This window comes from Neopsephotus bourkii, unplaced genomic scaffold (genome assembly GCF_033783945.1).
Source record: "Neopsephotus bourkii isolate Nb327-2 ecotype Australia unplaced genomic scaffold, CSIRO-AGI_Nbou_v1 NB_1792, whole genome shotgun sequence".
Classification (NCBI taxonomy): domain Eukaryota; kingdom Metazoa; phylum Chordata; class Aves; order Psittaciformes; family Psittacidae; genus Neopsephotus; species Neopsephotus bourkii.
The window spans coordinates 11,576,145-11,596,670 of record NW_026902266.1 but is presented as its reverse complement, the minus strand read 5'-3'; the positions used below and the strand labels follow the sequence as shown (position 1 = coordinate 11,596,670).

The 20,526-nt window shown below is 40.1% G+C and overlaps 1 protein-coding gene across 6 annotated transcripts in view; it reads right to left on the bottom strand.

Moving 5' to 3' along the window:
• ZNF143 (zinc finger protein 143) overlaps positions 1-20,031 on the bottom strand; it is a 41,474-nt gene extending 21,443 nt beyond the window's left edge. For 3 of the 6 annotated variants that reach the window (XM_061380445.1, XM_061380446.1, XM_061380452.1), the window contains exons 1-6: positions 19,877-20,031; positions 6,709-6,839; positions 5,830-5,922; positions 5,308-5,391; positions 4,851-4,931; positions 3,593-3,789 (exon numbers count right to left, since the gene is read on the bottom strand). In XM_061380445.1, the coding sequence (XP_061236429.1) occupies positions 3,593-3,789; positions 4,851-4,931; positions 5,308-5,391; positions 5,830-5,922; positions 6,709-6,832 (579 nt within the window). In that variant the 5' untranslated portion in view covers positions 6,833-6,839; positions 19,877-20,031. The remainder of the gene's footprint in view (positions 1-3,592; positions 3,790-4,850; positions 4,932-5,307; positions 5,392-5,829; positions 5,923-6,708; positions 6,840-19,876) is intronic. The other 3 variants (XM_061380447.1, XM_061380448.1, XM_061380451.1) reach the window with 3 other exon arrangements.
• Between the last annotated feature and the right edge of the window lie 495 nt (positions 20,032-20,526).

The window sequence follows — 20,526 nt, the reverse complement described above, 5'->3', positions numbered from 1 at the left end:
GGAAACACTGGAAGGATTCCAAGAAAGATCTTTGAGTTTCTCCTAAATGCCTATCTTAGATTCTAAAGAAAGATTTAGTCTGCCTTCAATTAAGAACATAACAGCACCTATACCAAGTCAAACTAAAGGTCAATCTAGTGCACCATTTTGTTTCCAACAACAGCCAGTAGCAAAAGCTAGAGAAGACTAAAGAACAGATCAAGCATATAGCGATATATTGGCAAAAATACTCTTCCAACCTCCAAGCAACTTGTGGCTTAGGAACTTCCTGAACTAGAAGTCAAATGTTTCTACCTAATAGCCCTGGATACATATTTCTTTTATGAATTTATCCCTCTGAATACAGGGACATTTTACTATCCACAATATCCCACAAGCAGTGCAATGGTCTAACTTTGTGCTCTTCCCCTATTTTTATTGAACCTGTTACCTGAGAGCTTCCTCTGATGTTTCCCAGTTCTTACACTGGTGATAAAGACAATGACAAGTCATTAGCCTTCTCTGTGCTACTTAGAATTTTATAATATTCTACCATATACTTACCTCATGTATTTCATTTGTTTGGTTGTCATTATTGCCCCTTTCTGTACCTTTTTCAATGTTCCTATAGCAGCTGCTATGAAAAGTGTACATTGCCTCACTATGAAACATACATGGACATGGAGCAGAATCACAAAACCATATTTCTCCTTTCAAAAGAAATATAGGGTTGTGACAATTGAGCCGTTATTTGCTTTTGTACTTAAAACAGGTGTAACACTTGGAAACCCATTTCTACTGACTTTCCCTAAGAGGTTCTAGCAGCAGATTTCAGAACAATGTTCTGAGATGAAAGCTTAAAGAACACAAACAGATTTTTTTCCAAAACACACACAGGTACGCTATGGAAAATAAATTAGAATCATAGAATCACAGAATAGAATCACAGAATAGTTAGGGTTGGAAAGGACCTAAGATCAACAAGTTCCAACCCCCCTGCCAAAGGCAGGAACACCTCACACTAAACCATGTCACCCAAGGCTCTGTCTAACCTGGCCTTGAACACTGCCAGGGATGGAGTATTCACAACTTCCCTGGGCAACCCATTCCAGTGCCTCACCACCCTAACAGGAAAGAATTTCCTCCTTATATCCAATCTAAACTTCCCCTGTTTAAGTTTTAACCCGTTACCCCTTGTCCTATCACTACAGTCCCTAATGAAGAGTCCCTCCCCAGCATCCCTATAGGCCCCCTTCAGATACTGGAAGGCTGCTATGAGGTCTCCACGCAGCCTTCTCTTCTCCAGGCTGAACAGCCCCAACTTTCTCAGCCTGTCTTCATATGGGAGGTGCTCCAGTCCCCTGATCATCCTCGTGGCCCTCCTCTGGACTTGTTCCAACAGTTCCATGTCCTTTTTATGTTGAGGAAACCAGAATTGCACACAATACTCCAAGTGAGGTCTCACGAGAGCAGAGTAAAGGGGCAGGATCACCTCCTTCGACCTGCTGGTCACACTCCTTTTGATGCAGCCCAGGATACAGTTGGCTTTCTGGGCTGCAAGTGCACTGAAGCTGGCTCATGTTCATTTTCTCATTGACCAGCACCCCCAAGTCCTTCTCCTCAGCGCTGCTCTGAATCTCTTCTCTGCCCAACCTGTAGCTGTGTCTGGGATTACTCTGACCCAGGTGTAGGACCTTGCACTTGGCATGGTTAAACTTCATGAGGTTGGCATCAGCCCACCTCACAAGCGTGTCAAGGTCCCTCTGGATGGCATTCCTTCCCTCCAGCAACCGAACCACACAGCTTGGTGTCATCGGCAAACTTGCTGAGGGCGCACTCAATCCCACTGTCCATGTCAGCAACAAAGATGTTGAACAAGACCGGCCCCAACACTGATCCCTGAGGGACACCACTCGTTACTGGTCTACAGTTGGACATTGAGCCATTGACCACAACTCTTTGTGTGCGGCCATCCAGCCAGTTCTTTATCCACCGAGTGGTCCATCTATCAAATTGATGTCTCTCCAATTTAGAGACAAGGATGTTGTGTGCAACAGTGTCGAACGCTTTACACAAGTCCAGGTAGATGACAGCAACTGCTCTATCCCTGTTCATCAGTTCCATTGCCCCATCATAGAAGGCCACCAAATTGGTCAGGCAGGATTTCCCCTTAGTGAAGCCATGCTGGCTGTCACCAAGCACCTTGTTGTTCTTCATGTGCCTTAGCATGCCTTCCAGGAGAATTTGCTCTAAGATTTTGGCAGGCACACAGATGAGACTGACTGGTCTGTAATTCCCTGCCTCACCCATTTTCCCCTTCCTGAAAATGGGGGTTTTATTTCCCTTTTTCCAGTCGTCGGGAACTTCACCTGACTGCCATGATTTCTCAAATATGATGGACAGTGGCTTAGCAACTTCATTCGCCAGCTCCTTCAGGACCCGCGGATGGATTTCATCAGGTCCCGTGGACTTGTGCAGATTCAGATTTTTAAGATGGTCTGGAACCAGATCCTCTCCTGCAGTGGGCCCAAGGTCTTCATTCTCACAGTCCCTGCATCTGCCTTCCAAGACCTGGGTGGTGCAGTCAGAGCCTTTGCCAATGAAGACCGAGGCAAAGAAGTCATTGAGAACCTCAGCCTTCTCCAAATCCAGGGTAGCCAGTTCTCCCGAGAATTAAAAATTCACATTACAGAATTGAAAAAACACATGCTGAGATAAATAAGAAAAACAAATTTGCATTTCTTCTTCTTCACCTTCACAAAACAGAAACTTACACCAATTTATGATTATTATAGCTCCTTGTTAAGCAAGACAAAGTTATGACTGATTTAAACCTAAATTAAATAGTAGCTAGGGAAGGTGTAAAAGCTTGTCACTACTGCTCAACTAACCTCAAATTACCTTTTATTTTATGAAATGTTAAGGCATAGCCAAACACAACACAACCTGACTGGCTCTCTTAGGACCTCTCTATTATACCAGACAGAAACGTAACAGAAAGAATAGAATATAAGCTATTTAATTATCCTAACTGGCCTTCTCCAAAACCTGACAATTCTCAATGACACCAGAAGACAGATTTTAAAATATATTATACTTGTTTTTTTCCACAGCAATACAGCTGGTGATCATCCAACAACTTGGACACTGCTAACCTATAAAGACATGGAAGTTGCGCCACCCATTATTATACTTGCATCATGCTTCAGAGAAGTGCAGTAAAGGGGACAACATGAATTCTGAGCATCATGCTACATTTTACTATTGAAAGTATGGATCAAAGGATTTTTTTCCAAACTCAATAACTTAATTGTCTGGTTTACACTTCATATCATGCACTGTCCTTGCCCAGTACACCAGGCCCTGTTCTTCCCAATGCAAGGGGAAAAAAAAGAATCAAAATCCAGCAATAGTGCCTGAACAAGAATAATTTAACTTTGTCCTTCTTTCTGAACACTGTCCTCTGAAGAGACGCCTTTCCAATGCTGTATTTCAGAGAAAATTATTTCTTAATTATAATTTTAATTCTTAGATCACAATTGGCTTTTGCTGCCAAGGATCTTATGATGCTACATTAAAACTTTATGGACCGAGAAAACGTTTTTCAATATACCTTGGCTGCATATTGCTCCAAAGCACTGATGGTATCTGGGTCAATGGCAGCATCTCCTGTATGAAGACCTGCCACTGTGCCATCAGCTTGAATGGCTAAAATGGTATCTGACTGTGGCATTTGCACTGTGTGGTGAATGTAGGCCGTAGTTCCATCCTCCAGCTGGACTGCTTGTAATGCACTCTGGTCGTAACTGTCTGAAAAATAATATTATAAACTGTTATGGAAGAAAATGAATAGCAATGTCTGCATGTTACACAAGAATACTGCTGCTTAGGAAATGTCTCTGAAAGTCCTATGTATGTGTGAAATATATAACCACTATAGATGTGAAACAAACACCTAAAATATTACTATGAATAGCACTGATGAAACTTTTTCAAGACAACACCTCCCACAGCTTTTATAAAAGTGCAAAGCTAATTTTATATTGGTCTACCTTTATTTACAAAGGAAACCAGGAACCCAAATATGCTTTCCATTCGTACCCACCCATAATAAAATGAAAATAATACATCAGATTTTAGAATTCATAGATCTGATCATTTTAAACACACAATCATGCAAATATGCAAAAGAAACACCCAAAATACAGAAAGACTTTTAAGGAAGAAATTCTTTATCATACCCTCTCCTCCTAGTATTGCTGATTGTAGAATGTAATACTTGCCACAAGAGTTTAAATAGACTTAAGATATCTGCTTTCTGTAGAGAAGTAGTACTAGTTCCAAGACTAGTTTAACCATTTTCTGCAGAAATCTGGGTTACTATTTAAAGACAGCTGCATTCTTGACTGTCAGCTGCAATTTTTTCTGCTCTGCTACCTAACAGCAAAATCATCAATAGCATGCTCTTTAAAATGTAAGTCAATCTCTGTGATTTTTAGCTTAAGAGGGATTGATTGATACTTACCTGCTTTCTCTTCTCATTTTCACATGCAATTACTGCTGAAGTCTGTTTAAGGGCTTACATTCTCTACTAACATGGCATATACTTAGTTTAATGAGATTCTGGGCTAAAAAAGGTGAAATACACCAGGTTTGATTCTGTAACTGTTATATGAAGCTCAAATAAGGAACTGAACTGGTTCCATTTCAACAATTTGTAGATGTCACAAAGTAAAAGCAACAAGAAATCATCAGGGTTCATCAGGAATCACACTAAATGACATCATAGTCTACTAACACTATTAGATTTTATACTGCTGAAGTTCTGTTTAACTCTGATGTAATAAATCACACTTAAAAAAAATAATTACCTTTTGAGGTGTGATGAATAAATGCTGTAGTTCCATCCTCCAGCTGAACTGCTTGTCCATCTTCCAGACGCAAGCTGTCTCCTGTTTGGAAGAAAGAATTACAATGCTTCAACAACAATTTGAAAAATCCATTAGTTGGAAAGATTAAACACTAAATACCTAGGATTACTAGGATCTCTTCACAACTGTTGCCATTAAAGTAAAAAACCAAGCTATTATAATGACCATTAATTACTTAATATTTATCAGTAATACACTATTCATAGAATCACAGAATGGTTTGGGCTGGAAAGGACCTTAAGATCATCAAGCTCCAGCCCCCCTGCCATGGCCAGGGACACCTCACCCTAGACTATGTCACCCAAGGCTCTGTCCATCCTGGCCTTGACACTGCCAGGGATGGAGCATTTACCACTAAATATATTTTAGAACCTATTTCTTTTATTACCACACTTACTGCTTTTAGGCATGGGTACATGTTGAACGTAAGCAGCAGAACCATCTTCTAATTGAATCACTTGTCCATCCATTAATTTCCCATCTGAAACACAATTAGAATTCTTAAAAAATATTCTCTATGACCCATCAGAGTTGATACTTTCTGGATTAAAATATCAATAAAATATCACCAAAAATAATGTTAGGTAAAGACTAAGTACAATATAATTACACACAGGTTTTAAAATTCTGGGATAAATAATAGGAAAAGGCCTGATGTCCTGTCTAGTAGGTAGAATGCTGATATTTGGGTTTTAAGCATAAAGATCATCTCTCACTTTGGTTTGACTTTCGTTCCACATTTGATACTGCATCTTACTAATAGCAGAAATAAATACTTATTTTATAGTATTACTGTAATACCAGCTGGAACTACATAAACATTTTGCCTGACTTCACAATCCAAAGGGGTTTACGATCCAAAAATGGTAAAAAGGGAAATCTGATTTGAATACCAATCAGCTTCTAGTCATTTACCTACCTTTAGAATTGTGCTGTATGTAAGCAGTGGAGCCATCAGCAAGGGTAACTGCTTGCAAACTTACACCTTCCATGTTTTCTAAGTTGTCACCATCTAGCAAGGAAAAAAGTAAATATTCACTATTACCAACATCAAGCTCTAAATATCACAACCACCTCTAGAAATGACTGCATCCCCTTAAAGCATAATTATTTAAAAAATAATAATAGGAAATAGGTCTTACTTGCTTTATATTTTTTTTAACTTTAAACATACACTAGGGTCCTATGTTGAAGATTTTGCTCTGTAAAGATGACAGCTACGATGTTACTTTCCTTAACTAAAAAAGGACACTGAATGAATAATGACACTGAATAAATAACTACAAAGCTGAGGTTCTAGGAGAAATAATAATTAGGCCATGTATGTCAACAGTACAGTAACAACATATATACTTGAATTGATAACTTCCTTTTGCACACTACTACCTGTCATTTAATAACACAAATCTATGTAGAGTAAAACACAGATTTAGGAAAAAGTTTTAAATCATGTAAAATCATAATGAAGCTGTCAGAAAACATCGAGTTTAAACCAACCCTAGATCACCAACCTATTTTAAAACTCAACTTGTTTAATACATTCTTAGATACAAAAATAAGTTACAAAGGATAAAACAGTAAAACTATAGTGAGAATAAAGTCAGATTCTGTACTTCCTATTTTGGCACATTTATACTCCTATTACCTTAAGATACCATTTCATTTCAGAATTCGTGAACTCAGTTAACTAAGAATAATTTGTTATATTTTTCCTTTAGAATACACTATGTGGGTTTTAGAGTTTTATCTAAATTTCAAACAGGAAAAAAAAAAAACAAAATATAGAAAGATTTTTAACCTGGAGATTCACCTTGCACAGCTACAGCTTCTGTTAGACAAAGAGTCACATGCTGGGCCTCCATTCCTCCTCCAGAAAATTCAGTCATGCCCTGAGAGTCTCGATTTATCTGAGCTAATAACATTGTCTACCTAGAAAAAAAGTATTCACAAAACACAGACAGAAAATTTAAATACAGAACCAGAAGTAAAAGACAATTCAAGTTTAATTAGATGTTTAAACAGCTGCTACAAATATTTGATGTTGCATTCCACATAAACAAGATACAGTGTATGACCAACTTAACTGAAAAACACTTCAGCAGGAAAAAAAAACGTGATCTGAAATAGGTTAATATTACTACCTCAACTAACTGAGCTGTTAAGAACTTCAGGTAGTAGTTATTAAATTGAAGTGCATCAACCACATCTAGATTTCAGTTAAATATTAATTATTAAAGCAATGTATAAAGAATAATGGTGGTAATGATGGTAATGATGGTACAGGTAATGATATCTTTTTGTCCCCAGAATTAAAATAAAGCTGACAAATCACCCATGGTCATCCATGACAACGGCATGCCTTTAACTAAATAAATTAAACATTTCCCTGGTGCCAGTAAGAAGTTTAAAATCTATCAAATGCTGGGAAATACACTATTAGTAAATCTGAGTGAATGATCCAATTATTTATCTAAACTTCCCAAAAAGGTTTCTAGGTTAAAAAAAAAAAAGAAAAAAATCCCTCCTTGAAAATTATAATAAAGTATTTCATGACAGAATGTATTAATACAGCAACAGGATTAGTGAGTGACTACATGCATCTCATAGAACCAGATACAGCCAGCCCTTTGGATACCCACGTGTGTTTCCATATGGGAGATTAAAAAGTCTACTGAACCTGAAAGGCTGCTACTAATTTTTGGTATTATTAGATTAAGAAGCTATAAAGGAAATATGTAAAATTGTATTTTACTAACTCAGATGTTGGCTTACACCATGGGCAAAGAGGGGAGGAGAGGACACACAACTAACACAGAAAATCCCCCTAAAAAACAACAAAAATGCTGGTCCTTGAGTTAACGTAACATTAGATGTAGGGAAGGGAGAGAAATCATATGGAATTGCAATCTAGGCTACACAGCATTAAGGCAACTTTACTCCCACCACAGTCCCTTCATAGTCAAGACTCTTTTGTTACAATAAGAAGCAGTTAAAAAAGGTTACGGATAAACAACCAAAGCTTTTAATCTTAGTATGGTTCTATGACCTGCTTTTTTATAATTCAAGGCTGAGAAGAATAATCTCATTTTTTAATTCACTTACATTTCTAAAAAGAAAAAATGCTTTTCCCTCTAGAATCCATAAATCTGACCTTGAACAAGGAACTCAATGATCTCAAAGACCACCAAGAAACTCATGCTTACATCAAAACTAAAGAATAATGAAAGCAGAATTAGACCATTCAGGTACTCCACCATGCCTGCATTATTTAAAACGTCTGGTACTTAGTAGTTGTGGATTATACCCGAGCAATATTTCCAAATACATCCAAATGACTGAACCAAATGATCTCCTAGAGAGGCAGGCACCTATACGTTTCTTAGCACAGAAAAAGTGGACCCACACCCAGTTGCTGTAGCTCTGCTGCTTTTGCTGGCTGAAGTGCTTTAACATGACTGCTGTGCACAAAGCAGATGGGTCACTGCCAACTTCTACTGTGATGCTATACCAAGTACCCACATTACCTCCTGAAACTGACCCGTAGTCTAAATCAACTTGGCATGTATGAGAATATTATTGACAATTTAGTTAACTGTTAAAAGACCAATTAATGGAACAGATATGGTCTATTAAAGAAAACCTTTAGGAAGGTTTTAAGGCTCCTGTGGAAAAAAAGCAAGTTTTTTCCACATACTACACTGAAAATCATATGAGAAAAAATGCTACCTAATAATCACCTACCAATTCACTAAGAAATATGCCTTGTAAGATTAAAATCCTACATAATATCTGAAACATTAACTAAAATACAGACTTTCAATAAAAAATGGGAACCTTAAACAACTCTAAGCATTAAAAAGAAGATACAGTTAAGACAGAAACCAAAATATAACTCAAAAGAGGAGAGATCCAAAGGAAGATAGGAAATTCTTGTTCCCAGAAACCATTTGGTTATAAAAGCCAAGCAGCTTTCATAGAAAATGAGGTCTCTAAAAGAGATGTAACACAACAGAAAAAGAGCCAGAGCAGAGAACCCATCCGGACTAAACTGCATTTATACTAGATTTCTTAAGAAAATTAAACAGCTACTTATTTTAAAGATACTATAATATAAGGGACAAGGAATTGTACAAGACTTAAGAGATCTTGAGTGCAACCCATTCCTCTGCCATCTCCACATTAGTGACTTTGGACAAGTAGGTTCTTTCCCTATTACTCATTTATCCCCCCAATCTCAAAATGGGGACAAAATGCTTACTTAGGACACACTTTACTCATAAACCAAAAATGGGACAACATGCTGCAGCTACAGGATCAGCTTAAACAAGCACTGAAGTGGCCGTACGCTCAGCACTCATGTACTGTGCAGCAAATAAAATGAAAAAATGGATGCAGTTAAAAAAATAAACTAGCACCAACAAAAAGAAGTTTTATTCCAGACCAGTTTGCAGGGACTGCTGCTTAGGAGGTACTGCCAGCTTGTAGCTAGCAAGTCAAATTAAGTCATTACCATATCAGCTGCTAATGGTGCCGAGAGGCTCAGTCTTAACTGCGAAGTGTTCTGTGTTGTCAGTGTTTTCCATTCAGTTTTCAGGACACCTGATGGAAGTAGGCTGCAAAGCAGGTAGACCATTTCACACATTGAAAAAAGGCTACAGTTAACAGCAGGGACTGCATCTCAAAAGCCTTTCAGGTCTGCTTTAGAGTATTCCCTCTTGTGTGAAGTACCTTTCAAGAAGCACCAAGCATCTTTAATATACTATCAACCTTTAAAATAGAATAATATCCTTCCTCCAGGGCTTATGTCTCTTCTCTCAACTTTGGGAAAGCAGAGAGGAAGCCTTTCAAAGGACAACTGTGAAGTCCTGAAAGAGTCAGAGTACAGCCATTCACTTAAAGGGTCAATGGCTATTTTGGAAGAAAAAGAAATCTAATGAAAGATAAATTCAAGGGCTAAAGGAGCAAAAAGTATCAGTTTAAATGATTTTACAGTGTTTGTTACTGTAGCGTGGCTGATTAATAGTTATCACACAGTAAAAAACAAAAAACAAAATCAAGAGTAAACTGCTGCTGCACACAGCAGAATACTTTCATCTATTCCAGATGATCTGGACAACCACATGATGTGACTTACACAGACTGTTACTGTTTTCTCCAAGTTCCAACACCCTTAAAATTATGCCTTCCAATATACCCTCTTCTCAATCCTCTGTCCTTCCACTAGCCTTTTATCCCCAGCTCCATCCCTTCTCCTTGAAGTACCAGTTTCCTTCTTTAGCTGGTCTTATGGAACCAAATTTCCAGCACATCCCTTTTCTCAAATACAATCCCATCTTTCTTGTCAAAATCATCTAGAATACTCCCATGTTTAAACCAACTCCTGCAACTAGTCCCCAAGTCTCGTCTTACTGGTAGTCTGCTCTATATGTCCATCATACCATTTGCTATCACCTTCTTGCCTCTTTGTCTCAAGACAGTTCATGTTCAGACCCATCTTAGAAGCACACACCCCCTGTAATGGAGACTGTAGCACTCCCAAACAGCAAAACCACAGCTTTCATTCACTCTTTGGTGATGCAGTAGGTTTGCTCTGCCATTCTGCTGTGCACAGATGAACACCCTCAGCCAAAAGCGGATGTGCTGCTCACTTTCGGCCTCTTCCTCTCCACTGGAGAAGACAGGCTAACCAGACAGGGCTGCGAGCTCTGAGGAAAAGGGAGGGAGAAAGAACCAAAGGAGCCATAAAGTTGGCCTATGTTTTAGAGAAATGTCTCTACCGCAGAGATGTTGCTGCCACAGCATTACCTTTTTTCCTGTATGTGTGGTCAGACATAGGAATGGGTTGCCAAGAAAGGTTATGGACTCTTCGTCCTCGCAGGTGTTCAAGACTCAACTTGACACAGCCCTGGGCAGCCTGGTCTCATCAGACCTGCACTGATCAGGGCTGAACTAGTTAATTTCTGAAGGTCCCTTCCAACCTGAAGTGTTCTGTGGTATGTAATCATTTTGATATTGCATAAATTTAAAACAGTATCACCATGCTGTTGGTACATCATCCATCCTGCAAATCTAGCCTCCTATCATACTTTTGTTCATTTACCTTGCTTTTTTGAAACCAATCTGTTTTTACCAAATTCAAGTCTCTTCCCTTACCTCACCTTTAGTCACTCTCTTCCCTTTCTTTTCTCCTAACTGGCTTATACACTGCTTTCTCCTCAGCTTCCAGCAGATTTGCCTTCATCCTTTTTCCAATCCATATCTCACCATCTTCTTTCCCTAATCCACCTCACTGCATTTATTTCTGTGCATCTGCCTCACTAAGCTTTTTCTTTAAACCTCCTGTCTGCCAGGAATTTTGTCAGCAGGAACCTGGGAGAGAAAGATTTCCTTTACCTTTCAAATAGTGCACCTCATTAGTCAAAAAGCATCTGAAAGCATCCATTTTTAGGAAAATACATGAGTCCAAGGGTAGGACCTTGGATGGCTGCTTAACAAGATTTGTTCACGTGTATGCTACTTAATCTCAAGAGCTGTCCTACAGAAAAGAAGCAAGTACAGGCTTAGTCATGAGGTGCCCATTGAAGTGAAAATTTGAGAACTGATTTTGTGAAGTCTTGCAAATCTTCACAGCTGATACACAAGCTGCAATTTTCAAAGGCACATTAATGACCATATTCTGGAAGACTTTCACAAGGACAATAATGCACACTGCTTCCTGAAATGATTAGTCACCAAAACACTCCTATGGTATTCATGCAAAGAAAATCTTACTATCTTATAAGATGGTTAAGATACTCCCCATAAAAAAAATAAAATCAGCCCGAGACAGAACACGATTGGACTGAAAAAAAAACTCTGAAAACAGTGGAAGCAATAGCCAGTCGCAAGAAGTGATGCTGAAACAAGTCTCACACTTATTAGTTACAAAACAAAAGCAGTTCATGATGCACACTGCAGACTTTACTATGCTTTTTGACAAAAGCTGCACAAGTGATGTAAACTCCAAGTACAACATTGATAGGCCATCCAGCCTAGTACATAGGTGCAATTCGTATTTAAAAAACCCACCAAGACCCCCAAATTCTCTGAATAGAAAAAACTGTGAACTCAAGTATGCTTTAAATTTTCAACACTCAGAAACCGGGCAGGGGCGGGGAGGAAGGTAAAGAAGAGATTTTGGCTAAATATTATGGATCTTTCATGAAGACTTCATCAAGTTGCCTATCTACAGAGGACCTCTTGTATTTTTCATACATTTTTCAGCTCAATCTAGCAACTGGAAACAAGATTCTCTGCTGAAAATTAGGAATTGAACAACTAAGACCAGGTGGAATTTAGGCAGATGGAAAGCATAGACAGTAGAAGGCATGCTGCCATGGAGCACAAAGTGGGTTTGGGGCACCTGGGAACTCTGGCAGCTTGAGGACAGCATGAAGAGACCCCATACAGTGGAGCTTGTGGCAAACAACAGCTGGAAAATAGCAGGAATTTGCCATTTAAAGAATAACTATGCCACTGGACAAAGGAAAAGATCTGCAGTGACAGTAGCAGAAACTCCTTGGAGAGGGGGGAAAAGAAACCTCCAAACTAAACAAAACAGAACGACACTGCTGCTTAGAGGATGATTAACATGAAATGGAATGAAGTGAGTAATAAGTCATGGAAGAAAACTTATGGTTGTAAAGTGCAATCTAGAATGTACAGGAAGAAAGAACTGGAAAAGTCAGAAAAAATGCTACTCCAGACATTCAGCAACCTTGTGATTGTTCACACTCCTTGTGCAGACAGCACTAGGCAGTTCAAAATAATACCCATTTGTTTCATTTGAAAAGAAATATCACTTTTATTCTTTAATACACTTCTAAACAATGTACAAAACTGTTGTAATTTTATAAAACTTGTAAAAACAACAAACAAAAACAAAAACAAAACCAGGACAGCAGAATAGCAAATAACACATAACCCCACAATGCTGAAACTTTCATTAAGGAATTTCAGGAAACTGCATTCCCATGTTTGACAAAGCTGGATCCCAAAAGAAGATCAAATATGTCAGCACAGTAACATAGTTAGTTTGATTAACAAATATTTGAAAAAATCAAAATTAGCACCTACAATTAAAATTCTGCTTAAAAGCACTTCAACTGGTAATTAACATGCATTACAGCCTCCTGGATCCCAGTGCAAAAAACAACTAATGTAGCTGAAAAACTGACTAGCTCAGACAAAGTTTTTTAGAGGACCCAAGTGCTACATAAAGCAATTTGACAGCTGTAAGCTCGGAAATAAAAAAATAGCAGAACTAAGGCTCTCTAAAGTCTTACTTCTTTATATTCCCATATACACCTGTATGATAATATTTTCCAGTTTTACACTAGAAATCTGTAGCAGGATCAGAAATGATATCCAGATCCTGGGGATGCTTTGATCAAATGCTTCAATACACCATACATGGATTTCTTTCTTCATCACCAGCCCTCACCTTTTTCAGTATCTTACCATTGCATCGAAACACTGATTTCATGCTATAATTGGTCAAATCGACCTTTAGTGACTAAAAATAAACTGTTAGACATTTCTAAATTTCTACATGCTTTCTCCTATAATCTTAACATCTTTTACTGTATTTTTTCTGGTCTCTTGTAAAGGCAAGCAAAACATAATTAAAAAGCAATTTCCACCACATCAATCCTCCATGGTATAAAAAAAAGGCTGAAATACAAAACAAAGACCTCTACTGAAGAATATTATAACAGCAGTTGGATTCAGATAAAGGGGTAAGATACACAGTTTATTAGTGAATGACACACAATTATTTTCTAGACAGCAAAGAACTGTTGTGAATTATGAACCACAGGCTCTAACCCTGGCCCTGGAGAAGAACCTAACTGAGGCTGCTAGCACTGTCAGTTGCTTAAGTACGATATATACTCTACGAGTGGCAGCACAGCTAACCTGCAGGGATCCATCACCCAGAACAGAGGTTTGCCATCAAACTCAAGGCTCCTTTTTACTCTTTTTGCAGAAACCTTTCTGTTTCACCAGAGATACATCCTAATTCAATGCCACAGTTTGGTATCTTCAGAAATGACAAATAAATGCAAGAACAAATTTATTACTGCCATAACCAAGAACAACTCTTCTGACTTCAGTGTGAACACCAAGAACCATATTTAGCCATACATAATTACTTTATGTTCCAACAATCTTTTTCCCTTATTGTCATTACCATATATTCAGTTTACATTGTGAATGTCGGCCACAAATTGTGAATGTTAAAAATATCAGAGATCAACACCTGCATTTTATAAAATAAACAAAAAACAAAAACAAAAAACCACCAGTGCAAATAGAAAATGTTTACAAATCCTTACTCTAATATTACAAGATTATGCATTCTGTGTGTCATTTCACATTGTGGGAGTGCTACCACTGCTCTGTGAATTTTTGAATACATGGAACTCAAAAAGGACTCGCAGATCAGAAAGCCACCCACTCAGAGGTCCTACACATGCAGAGAAGGCTCAGATTGATCCCAAATATGACTGCTAACTTCACATGTTCCTTGAATGTATTAAAGAAGAAATTACTGGTTAATCAATGGAGGTCAGAGTAGTTTCATCAGTTCATTAACTGTCAGAAGCGCTGACAGAAAGCTAATTAAACTTATGCTCCAGCTCTGGGACTAGCAAATGCTTAGCTCAATTATCACATTTGCTTTGGGCAGTACTATTACAACAGCACTGCTTCTAAGTAACTACTTCAACCACCAGCACAGCTTCCTGAGCCAGAGATCTGAGACAGATCTGGAAGTCTTCAGAGAGATCAAATTCCAAAAATCCTGCATGAAAGGTAACAAGCAATTGAGATCCATGGAGCACCATTTGCAGAGGTACAGAGACCAGGATCTGGAAAATTTTATTGAAGTACAAAAATGTATACTAATGCACCTGGTTAGTGATCAATGCACTCATGAGACCATTACTTTTAACACACTGCTGCATAGGCTTGCTTGAGAGTGGGACACATAATCTGTATAGAACCATCAAATTCAAATATGACTGAAAACACACATCATTCAGAACACCTGTGTGTGTGTATGAGATAGTTCACAGGTGTACTGCAACAGGAATAATGTAACTCACCTACCAAAACAAGTCAGTGAGTTTCTCTCCACTTAGCCAAACTCGTATAACCTCTGCTCAGTCTCCCTTTTCTAAAAGCAAACCCCAATTCCTTACTGCAGACTGACTACTAATAAATTATTTTTTAATAGAAAAAAAAAACACAGTAAGGATAAATAATTACATTATTCACACTCAGAAAATGAATGTTGGGCCTCAGATGAGAAAAAAGCTTGAGAAAAAAGATGAAAAAAGATAGGTTACCTGATTTTCTATTTTTTAGTTGAAAAATACCTTTAAACTTCTAAGGAAAAAGAATCCAACAAACTAACAAAACCAAACAACCAAAAACCTTTAAATAATTTTAGCACACATTACTGAAATAAAGCACTAGGTTTCATTCTAAGTGGATTTTCCCCTAAGAAATCACAAAGTAAGAAACACACTTAATCAACAAACCCGTGTTTTTAAAACTACTGGCTTTGGGGGGCTGTTTTTTGTGTGTGTATGAAATATATATATATATATATATACACAAAATCCTGGCTATACAAAGAAGGCATACAGATTATGCATGTCAGCATTGTATCCAAATTACTCCTAGAAATGAGCACTAATGCCTATCTACAGCAAATGAATACCATTAACTTCTGAAACATGTCAGGATTAATCCTTAAATCATAAACCTTCCAGTTACATTGGTGAACATTTTAAATAAAACTAGGAATGTTTGGAGAATAGGTGAATATTTAAGGGCTAAAAATCCAAAATAAATGAGACCAACTGTTTCTATCAATGTTTTACTGTCATGTCAAACAGACTTCCAACTCTCTTTAGTTGTCAAGAAAACACAGAAGTGTCCAATTTACATCACCTGCAAATCCACTGAGAGTGCCAACAAAACAGGGAATTCCGAGTGGGTTGTTTTGTATGGTTATGAGTTACTTAGTAATCTAATAACTGCATTAAAAATGTACCAGTGTTAGCCATAACAGTTAACAGCAGTGGTTTTTTTTTAGTCTATGCTTGTATTTCAGGAACTAAATGAACAGCCAATGGACTGCCAACCTTTACCCTGAATTACAAACATAAATTGAAAAATGGTACATTTTTATATATTCTAAGAAACTCTGTGTAGTGCCATGTTAGCTCAGTATGAATACAATTAGGGTATGGGCAACACCAATTAACTTGCAAAACCAGATCCATCTTCCAATTCCAGACGTGTCTGTCATCAGAAATGAGTCCAAGAGCATTAACTCAAGAAGTGTACACAGAAGAGAACATTCAGCAGACATTAAAAGGCAGACTGAGGGAAGCATCAAGTCAGTTGTAACTAACTTTGAACATCACATAACTTGCTGGAACTGTAAATTCCCTTCAAAACTGAGAATTTAGTTTATTTCACAAGTATTATCTTGGTGGAGCAGAGTACAATCCCACTATACAATTAAGAAAGCAATATAACCCAGAAAATGTTAGCAGACTTAGTCATTGGAAGCATTCACCAATTTAGTCCAATTCGGGTTTTAAGTACCCGATGCACGGAGGACCAAAACCATACTCCCTTAAGTAAACACAACTAAGGGCAGATCAAGTTACAGACTTCAGGTAGATGCAGAACCCCATAAACACCATTGTGCCATGAGGGAGGCTTCCTTCCCCCCTCCCCAGAAATGTGCTATCCAATGGACAGGTACCTCCCTCTGATTCCTCACTCAATCTTCAAACCAATACCTATGTGCACCTCTTTTTACAGGAAGTTGCATTTCAGAACTGAATTCTCGCATTCCAGAAGAGGATCCATCTGTTCAGATCACAGTCCATCCTAAGGATCGATAATCTAAGCAGAAACCTTCTTTCTGTGCTTTGGGATCTTCTGTGGCACAAGGCACAGAAAACAGACTACCCAGTTCATGCTCTCTTTCTTCCAGCCCAGAAGAGATTAAAACACAAAGTACCCACCAATTAACAAAAAAAAAAAAAAAAAAAAAAAGAGCAGAAAGCTTGCTGTTGAGCTGTAGAAATGCACAGGAGATTTAACACAGGAATAAAGCCAGTGGCAAAGAAACGGCAAAGGTTGGTTTGAGATGCTATAGTATGTACAAGCACATGTCAGAGCCAGTGTAAGTTACAAAAGAGAACATCAGAAGCAGAAAACACACGGGTGATCAAGGAAGAGGTTACAAGTCAAAATGCAGACAGGAAAAGACTAATGAAGGCATTGGGACTCCAAGAGCACTGAGACGAGTTAGATCCTCCTCGCCGGCACTTCCCTTTGTCCATTAAAACGCTTGAAACTGGAGGAATTGCCCTGATTATTAGGAATGTGCTGTTTGCTTTGTGTGTGGAAACTCATCCAAATTCAGCTGAGCCCTATGCTTTGGAAAACAAATAGTTTCGCAGGTGCCAATTAAAGACTCCTCAGGATTTAATAACAACGTTTCTCGGAGACTCCAACTATGCTGAGAGCATGTTTTAATCCAAACCTCTTAAAAGCCAAAATTTACATGCAACAGCAAGAAAAGATCAACATCCCGCACTCTAAATGAAGGCAAATTACACTGTAAAAGAAGCAACCCAGCTCAAAACTGTCGTCTTTTTAGCTTTATTTTAAAACAAAACCTACACATTTTAAGACAAATGCTAAGTTTGCTAGAATACACACACACACACAGTTTTAAGCTATGCCCAGAAAACAGTCTCCAGCAAAATACCATTTCCACCACCGAAGTGAAATAAAGGGAACCCTCAGTCTAATCCCTCCACACATCGACCAGACCCATGGGTGGGAAAGCAGCCCTCAGGCAGTCCACTCTAGCAGTGCCGCTGTGAGCAGGCACAGCAGCAGCCTGTGACAGACCTGTGCACCGCACAAACTACTAGTCCCCTTCTCCTGGAGAGTACATAACAGCAAAGTGTGGGCCAGCAGCAGACTGCTGGGCTGAAAACAATACATCATTTGAGACATCCTAGAGACAAACATTTTGGCATCTATTACCAGGGACTATTCATCATTTCATTATTGCTGTGCTTGTTTCCTCTCAGAAAAGGGATTGCCAGCTCATGACAGAAGTATTTTGATGTTGAAGTATCAAATGCTACACAGGCATGACAGAGTGAAGCCAGTGTGACTTTCTAGCTAAATAAAATTTTACACTTGTTTAAGCATTTACTTTATTTGAACCTTTAATATAAGGCAAAATTAGCCTTCCTCAGATAAGATACTAGAAATTAATCATTATTCCATTACAGTATGAGAATAGCTTATGTTAGTTATGCAATTTGAAATACATTTTTCAAAATTGTTTAAAATGTTTATTTTTACATCTCATTTAAGCTGCAATCTATTACCAAGCAGTCATATATATATTGACTATGTAGTCCTGAGTTTCATTTTCTGCAGTGATTCAGACCAATAGCTTCTAACATATACACAGCTTGAAAACTCAAGACTTTAACGCGTGAGATACAAAGAAACAAGCCATCAAAATACAGTTGCATTGTACTCTGACATTCTAAAGCCCTGCGGCAAATACACAAGCTAAAATCTACTGCACAGACACTACTCCGCTTAAAAAGCTACGAGTTAAGGACAAACGTAGTTTTTCAGGTACAATCATCCTGAAGCTACAAATGAAACACCTTGCACATAGTCCTCTGAGGTGCAACAGTTTTACAACACCTGAAACCGAATCTTGAGAGTACTGCATGCCAAGAGAAAACATTTTCTTTTAAAGTCTGTCAGGTTGAAGCTTTTGTATCACTGGAACCAGGAATAACGTTCCTTAAAAGTACTGGTATAGCTCTGTATATAGCGCCAAGTGTACTTTGACAGATCAAACCAAACCCTTAAGAGATTAACTTAACTAATACGAAAGTCACCTAATTTTTTCTTTAGGAACACCGCATTTAGGACCTCATTAGGAAAAAAAAAAAAAAAAAGAAAAGAAAAAAAAATCTTTGCGTTACTGCAGGCACTTTTTCTAGAGAAACACCTTCTCGGTATCCTGTTCTATAAGGAGTTCGACAAAAACCGATTAAGGACACGACAAGAAAAAGCAGCTGTGAAACGCTCAGAATTATTTTGCGTGGTATTTTCGCGAGTTGAGATGAACTACATCAGACGGCTTCACGAGCTCCGTGTAAGGCCTTTCTCCTGTGCTAGCACGGCACCAGCCGCGCCTACGGCACTACAACACGGCAACGTCAAAAATAAGCAACTTCGTGCGAGAAAAGCGCACTGCTCCTTCCCAAACGCATGCGGGTCGAGCCGCACGTTAGGCCGAGCAAGCTCCGGAGACAATTAACGCCGCTTTGCAAGCCTGCTCTTCGTCAGAATGGAAACGACACAATAAAAAACGGAAAAAGAAAAAAAAAGTAAAAATAAATCAGAAGCCAGATTCAGGCGCGCTGGGAGCGGGGCAGAGTGCGCATCAGGACACCCCTCCCAGCTCTGAGGCAACGGCTAACGGGCGTCCCGCACACACGAGGGGGCGGCCCGCGCCCCCCGAGGGCAAGGCCGAGGAGGGGGCGGCGGCGGCGCGGGCTCGGCGCGCCCCGTGGTGCGGGCTCCCGGCGGGCAGGCGCGGACAGGCCCGGTGAAGGAGAAAGGGGAGGGAAGGGGCTGGGCCGCGCGGAGCAGGCGGACGGCGGAGCCGCGGCTTTATTCGTGTGGGTCGGTGCCGGCGCTGCCCCCGCTCGCTGCCCCTCGCCGCCTGCCTGCGCTTGGCGCGGCGGGCGAGGCCCGTGGCGGCGGCCCGCGGCGGCGCAGCAGCCCCAGCCGGAGATGGCGGTGGTTAGAATAAGGCACACTGGGTAAAAACACATTTATATACTAACCTCGCCGAGAAATTTTCCAACAATTCCTCCGTCCGACCACCATGCACCAGGACAGGAAACGGCCGCCTCAACGCCCGCCCGTCTCAGCACCGCCCCGAGCCGCGCAGGCGGGCCTCGCGCACAGCACCACCACCGCTCCCATTGGGAGCTCCGCGCCTTGCGTCAACGCCTCCGCTCGCCATTGGCAGCCTCCAGGCCCCGTGTTAATGCCCATTGGCTAGGCTCCCGTAGTCCCGCCCCGCAGCTTCATGGCGTCTCTGTTATGCTGGGTTCGGGGCCGCAACCGCCATTTTGTACACCGGGGAGAGGCGCTAGTGCGTCAGCAGGGGAGCGAGAGAGCCGGGCGCCATTTCCTGCCCGGCGGAGGCCGTCCGGCTGCGGCACCGCGGGCCGCTCGGTGGGCACCGCGCAGAGAGAACAAGTGAGAGAGGGGAATGCGTGGCCGCAGGCAGGGCTGCTGGCCCCCTGCGGCTGGTCCGGAGTGGCGCGGCCCGAGGAGATGGACGCCTGAAGCTGTGCCGCCGGGCGCTAGCGCAGAGGGACCAGTGGCTCGCCCGCGGCCGCCGTGGGCTGCGGCCCCCACAAGCGGCGCCGGTGTGTCCAGCAGGGCCTGGGGTGCCGCCGTCTTCGTGGAGGCAGGCGGTGTGCGG